This window comes from Meriones unguiculatus, chromosome X, assembly GCF_030254825.1.
Source record: "Meriones unguiculatus strain TT.TT164.6M chromosome X, Bangor_MerUng_6.1, whole genome shotgun sequence".
In the NCBI taxonomy this organism is placed as follows: Eukaryota; Metazoa; Chordata; class Mammalia; order Rodentia; family Muridae; genus Meriones; species Meriones unguiculatus.
The window spans coordinates 37,041,066-37,046,889 of record NC_083369.1 but is presented as its reverse complement, the minus strand read 5'-3'; the positions used below and the strand labels follow the sequence as shown (position 1 = coordinate 37,046,889).

General features: G+C 39.3%; 1 protein-coding gene across 1 annotated transcript; it reads left to right on the top strand.

The window, feature by feature from the left end:
• The first annotated feature begins 640 nt into the window (after window positions 1-640).
• Window positions 641-4,385, top strand: LOC110543097 (uncharacterized). The gene is made up of 4 exons (XM_060374878.1): window positions 641-1,054; window positions 1,440-1,485; window positions 1,929-2,042; window positions 3,596-4,385. The coding sequence occupies exons 3-4, from the start codon at window positions 1,999-2,001 to the stop codon at window positions 4,266-4,268; spliced, it is 717 nt and encodes a 238-aa protein (XP_060230861.1). The 5' UTR covers window positions 641-1,054; window positions 1,440-1,485; window positions 1,929-1,998; the 3' UTR covers window positions 4,269-4,385.
• The last annotated feature ends 1,439 nt before the right edge of the window (window positions 4,386-5,824 follow it).

Sequence of the window (5,824 nt, the reverse complement as noted above, 5' to 3'; positions counted from 1 at the left end):
AATCCAGTGCTGATGCCCAGCTCACTGATGAGATGGTATTAAAAAGTAGACCTCATTTCCCCACTGACTCCAAGTTTCATACAGTAGGTTTTTGGATATTTTTCTTCCTCATGTTTCTCCTCTGGTAAGGCCAAAGCAACTGACCAGCATCTTCATTTTCTTTGTTTTCCACATATTTTTAAATGTTCCATATAGAGAGTCACCAAATCCCTTGTGCCTCACAATTGATGAATCAGGATAACCAAATGCATTTGTTTCTTTAAGTTTGTAAAATGGCTCACACCATGGGCTTCTAGTTTTCTCTGAGCTTCCCTGAGTGGCTTCAGTAGCTGGAGAAGTGTTCAGTAGCTATAGAGGTGGCAAATTGGAAAGCCTAGTCCACACATTAAAAAAGACTCATATTTTTTTTACTCTAGAAAACTTCTAGTAATACAATGTTTGTCAGTGTTATTTTTTTAATTAATTTTTATTTTTTAATATTAATTATAGTTTATTAACTCTGTATCCCAGCTGTATCCCACTCCCTCGTTCCCTCCCAATCCCACCCTCCCTCCCTCATCTTCTCCCTGCCCCTTTCCAAGTCCACTGATAGGGGAGGACCTCCTCCTCCCCTTTCATCTTGTCAGTGTTCTTTGGAGGATCAGGATTTATATCATGTGTCCATGTATGTATGTATGTATGTATGATCTATCTTTATATATCTACATATATCATGTATCTTTCATCTATTATGTTCTATTTATCTATCGTCTATGTATGTATGTATGTATCTATCTATCTATCTAACCTATCTATCTATGAGGTGATTTATTACAGTGGCTAACAATGTGTGGCTCAACAGATCCAACAATGCCTGTCTACCAAAAGAAGGTCTAAGAATGCAGCAGGTCTTCTGGCAAAAAGGCTGCATGTCACAGCCTGACTGCAGTATATTCCAGAATCAAAAACTGAGCTTCAATTCCAGTTAAGGAATGGACTTTCTCTGAGATTGAGAGCAAGCAGACAGCAATATCAAGCTTACATCCATGTCTTCTATATAGGCTGCCAGCACAAGGTGTGGTACAGATTAAATCTGGGTCTTCTCATCCTAAGTGATGTCTGTTTAACATCATATCTCCTCACCTCAAAGATGTGCATGAGAAATGAGTCTTTGCATTCAAGGGATTCAATAAGGGCACAAAATCCCCAAAGGTGTGACTAGTCCTTTGAGTTTCGGTTAATTCAGATGTGGTCAAGTAGACAACCATGAATTGTCTTCACAGGGTTCTATAAGTTACAGTGGCTATTTAATGCATGATTCAATAACAAAGTAATTTTAAAGACTTCACTCTGGCATTTCATGTGTGCCTATTGGAACCTAGTCATTGTTCAGGAATCGACACCCAATCCTTGTAGCCACGGAAACATAAGAATGTTTACAGTAACTTGTTTCTCTTCAGGTTGGCAGTCGATAACATTTGGGCTTCTGAGAAGAGAGATAAAAAGGTAATACTTTTATATACTCCTTGTAGTTTACATTAACCACCTTCACTATCCTACAACAGAGTGCCCAAAAGACCTCTGATATATAGATTAGGCTACTTTTGGACAGCCCTTCCATTTGAGAACAACTTGCTGAACATCATAAGTGCCAGGAAGCCCTGTATGTGAGAATATTCAGACTCCCAGGCCTGAACTGATCACATATCTGTGTAACTCATTGATGCTGTAGATAAGAATTAGCGACTCTGTGGTATTTCCCTATGTATAAAGCGGGGCTAATACGTGTGTGGGTAACATCGAATGATCGTTAATCTCCTGGACTGTTTAAAGTAGGTTCAAATGAAGCAAAGCATGAGATATAAATCCAAAGGTCTGTGAGAGCCCAACAGTAAGCAAGGCTTCATGCTGAGCAGGAACATGTGACTAACAAAACTTCTTTCATTCAGGGCATTCATGTCTTCTTGTGATGATAGTCTCACTGATATATTTCCACTGATTTAGAAGAAGAGTGGTGATATGGGCATCCTCCAAATGGATCCAGTCAATGATGACACTAAAAGGTAATAACAAAATGTGATATATGAAGGCTTTCTACTTGATTCTTTACAACATTTTTGTATCTACCCATTGGGGTTCAGACAAGGGAAGCACCACATTCTGCCAAAAGCACACATTTGTCTCAGATAAAATTACTCTCCATCCTCATTTCACTTATGATTTAAAGCATACTGCTCCTGTAGTTCACTGCCTCAGACCTGCCTTGGCAAGACAGAGCTCATGGTGGTACTGAAGCCACCATCAATTGCAAACCCATCATATTGATGTAATTTTCCAAGTAGTACATCAACTGCCTTCACCCTTTTAGGAAGCACAAGCCACAGAAGATTCTGGAACATTGGGTAGCTGGTATGTAATGCTTGCTGCAAGGAAATCCCTTTTGTAGGCTCCTCACATTTCTGCTTGTGCAATGGTAACAGCGTTATGCACAACCTGGAATCAGTGAAGAACTTTGCCTTCTTCCTTTCAGCTAAATATTTGACTATAACAATAAGGAAAATCCTTATTGTTATAGTCAAATATTTGAATTGATTGAAGAACCAAATAGTTTCATACTGTTATTGTGAAATGTAAGTATTGTGTCAAAGATGATGTTGGTTCACTCAAAGTTACCTCCACATACATTACGTGTTGCACCCAAATGAATTCAATTTTAGCAAGGTGCACTATTGAATAAAGAGCAGATATAAAATGCACATATCCATGATTCCTCATCTTTTACAAATATATTGTTCTGTGGTCCTGGGTTGTGAACTCAGTACCTCACACATAGTAGCAACCATCACTCTAACACCAAGTTATATCTCTATCCAGTTACAAATAGAAGTTTAATTTTGTATTCATGTTGTTTTTAATTATGCAATATTACACATAACTTTCTATGGAAATTAACACTATTTAGTAAATATGAAAGTAATTATGATGGTGTCTTCTCCACTACTTGGTCAATTTACCATTCATTTTTTGTGCATGCTTATATTGATATATATTCAGATATTTGAAGAAGTCACGTATGTTTTGTTTTACATAAATGGGCATACTGTGTACATTATGTTTCTTGTTGCTTTTCTCTTCTAAAGGGTTATACATATATTAAAATGTTCTAGTAAGGATCATGCAATAATCCACTACAATAATTTGAGCATTCATTCTTTTGGAACTCTCATTACAGTTATTTATAATCGTGCTGTTTTGCAAAGAAGGACGCAGTAAGCATCACCTTCAATGACACTACAAACTCTTTTTTCCACCGTTAGCTCCAAGCGTTGACATTCCTAGTCAACAACTAGAAACATAGCAGCATTTGAAGGACACAGTCAGTGTCTAAGACATCTTACAGTCTGGACTCCTGCCACAGTTGTAGATCTCAAGGCTTCTTATACATATTTAACTAGCGTGTGGAACCCTAATAGTGTAAACAGACCACTTAGATAAAATGTTAAGACAGCAGGGACAACTGTGAGTGCTTGAGACTCTGGAAACCATGACCTGTAAGTTTCCCACCCTTCTGTTATGTTCCTGGCTTGATATTATACTTGTTCTATCTCATCTTCAGATTTGCTGGAGCAAAGGAGTGGATCTTCAAGCTGACTGGCTTCTTTTGCAGCCTCCTATATGTGGGGTTTGGAATAATCCTTGCAAGCAGCAGGCACTGGCGCCTCTGGGAATTCGACGATAAGGTTGTTCAGCTTGTGTACATCGGTCTCTGGGAAGCTTATTACCATCAGGAGTTTAACATCTCTGGTTCTGTGACCAGAGTTCTGGTGCACATTCCTGTCAACTCTGACTGGACCATTTCACCTGAATTCCAATGTGCACAGACTCTGATATTATTGGCAATGCTGATAAAAATCTTTGTTGTGATTTTTAGCTCAGCAGCAATTAGGGTCGGCATTGTCAAAGCTCCATTCCCTGAGATTCAATTACTGTGCTGCAAATGCTCTGTCTTAATTCTGATTGCCAGCAGCCTATGTACCATTACTGCTGTGACCTGGAACCATGTAGTAGAGTTCTATGGCAAAACCACCCTTGACTTTCCACCCACCTTTCCAGTTAAGAAGGCAGACCTGATAAACAAGCACAGCACTCATGTGTTCCCAATAGGTATTCTGACAACCATCCTGTCACTTCTTGGTGCAATTATGTTTCTCTTTGAGGTCAAGACATTGAAAGTACAGAGGAATCTGTATGGCCAGTATGCTTTCAAACAGGCCGATCAAAAGGTCTGAAATGAGAGTGTTGGTGTTTACAAAATGTGTCAGGAGACTCCATGGCCAAATATCTTCTACCCGAATGACACTTTTGTAGTTATCTATTCATTCAAAATAAAATATTTTTGATATTGAGATTGTGTTTGAATTTAAATCTTCTATTCCCATTGACTGTATTTTTTCCTTAAAGATATAAACATCCTAAACTCTGCATGCCAAGATGATGTGCTCTGATCATGCCGACTCCCTGTAACTAGCAAAAATACTGGTGAGAAAAAAATGATGTAAATCAAAGGACCAAACCTAGGGTGTGAGGTTTTTTGTTAAAGTGAAAAAGAACACACAGGAATGCAATCAAGTATCAGGTTGGAGACATGTAAGCCCCAATAATGTGTATTGAGGGCAGAGCAGAACTTGCAAGCTTTTCACTGCTGAAAAGTCTGCTTTTGAGGTGGGGGCAGGATGGGCATTTAGGCAGTGAGGATGCTTAGAATCTCTGAAGACTTATTAGTGTGAAGACATATTACCTGGTGGGAATATCTGAAATGTCCAGGCGTTTTCCTTGTGCTCTGGTGTACAACGGTCATCACTGTGGGAACCAGTGAGTAGGATTCAGTCATGATTCTGGTGTGTGGAAGATCTCTTAGGGTTATAGGCTAAGCCCCAAGTATTGCCCTGGATCCACTCAGTCCCAAATAGAAAACAGGTGTTCCCATTGAAGCAATGAAATACCCTCTCTAAATTGGACAGATGGTGGAGGGAGCTGGTGTCTGGAGTTCAGTGTCTGCGTTTTTAAGGAGAGCTGCTGAATCTTTATGTCTTATCTGGAAGTGGCTAGAAAACAGTGTTTCCCCAATGGGCAGGTCAACCCCTAGGGGAAGTGACTACATCCAGTGTTCCCTTCAAAAGCCATATTTTCACTTTGGTCCTCTTCCCTTAATCCCAGCATTCATAACAGTGTATGAGATGAGATCTTAATGGAAGGAAATGATAAAGCATCTTCTAAGCATCCTAAGGAGAAAAGTCAGCTAGACATCCATGTAAATTCACTGAGGAAGCCATGAAGGCCAGTGGAGCACTGGTGAAATTTGTTGCTGCATGCGAGTGTTTTAAATGGAGTTTAACTCCAAATCCCCAGCTTGTGGTGCATGTGTTGCCAGGCCTGACCTCCCTTCCAAACACATCAAGAAAGAGATGAATCATGACTAAAAACAATCAAATAAACCTGCTGGGTACAGGAACAGATGATGTAGTCTAATGTTTCCAAATCCATGTTGTGGGTAGATACAACACTTTAGTTTAAAAAGATTATTGATTGAGGAAAGGGAACAGAGTGTTTGCCTATTTAAGGAATCGTTTTGAAGGTGAGGTCCTGCCAATATTTTCTCACATGTCTGGTGCTGTTCACCAGACCACTATGGTGGTCTTATCAGACCTTATCAGCTAGATTTCAATGACAACAGAAACAAGAGAAATGCTAGAAACTCATGGAAACTGGGAAACTCTCTACTAAATGACCACTGTGTCAGGGAAGAAATAAACAAATAAAAAATTTAATTCTAGAATTCAATGAA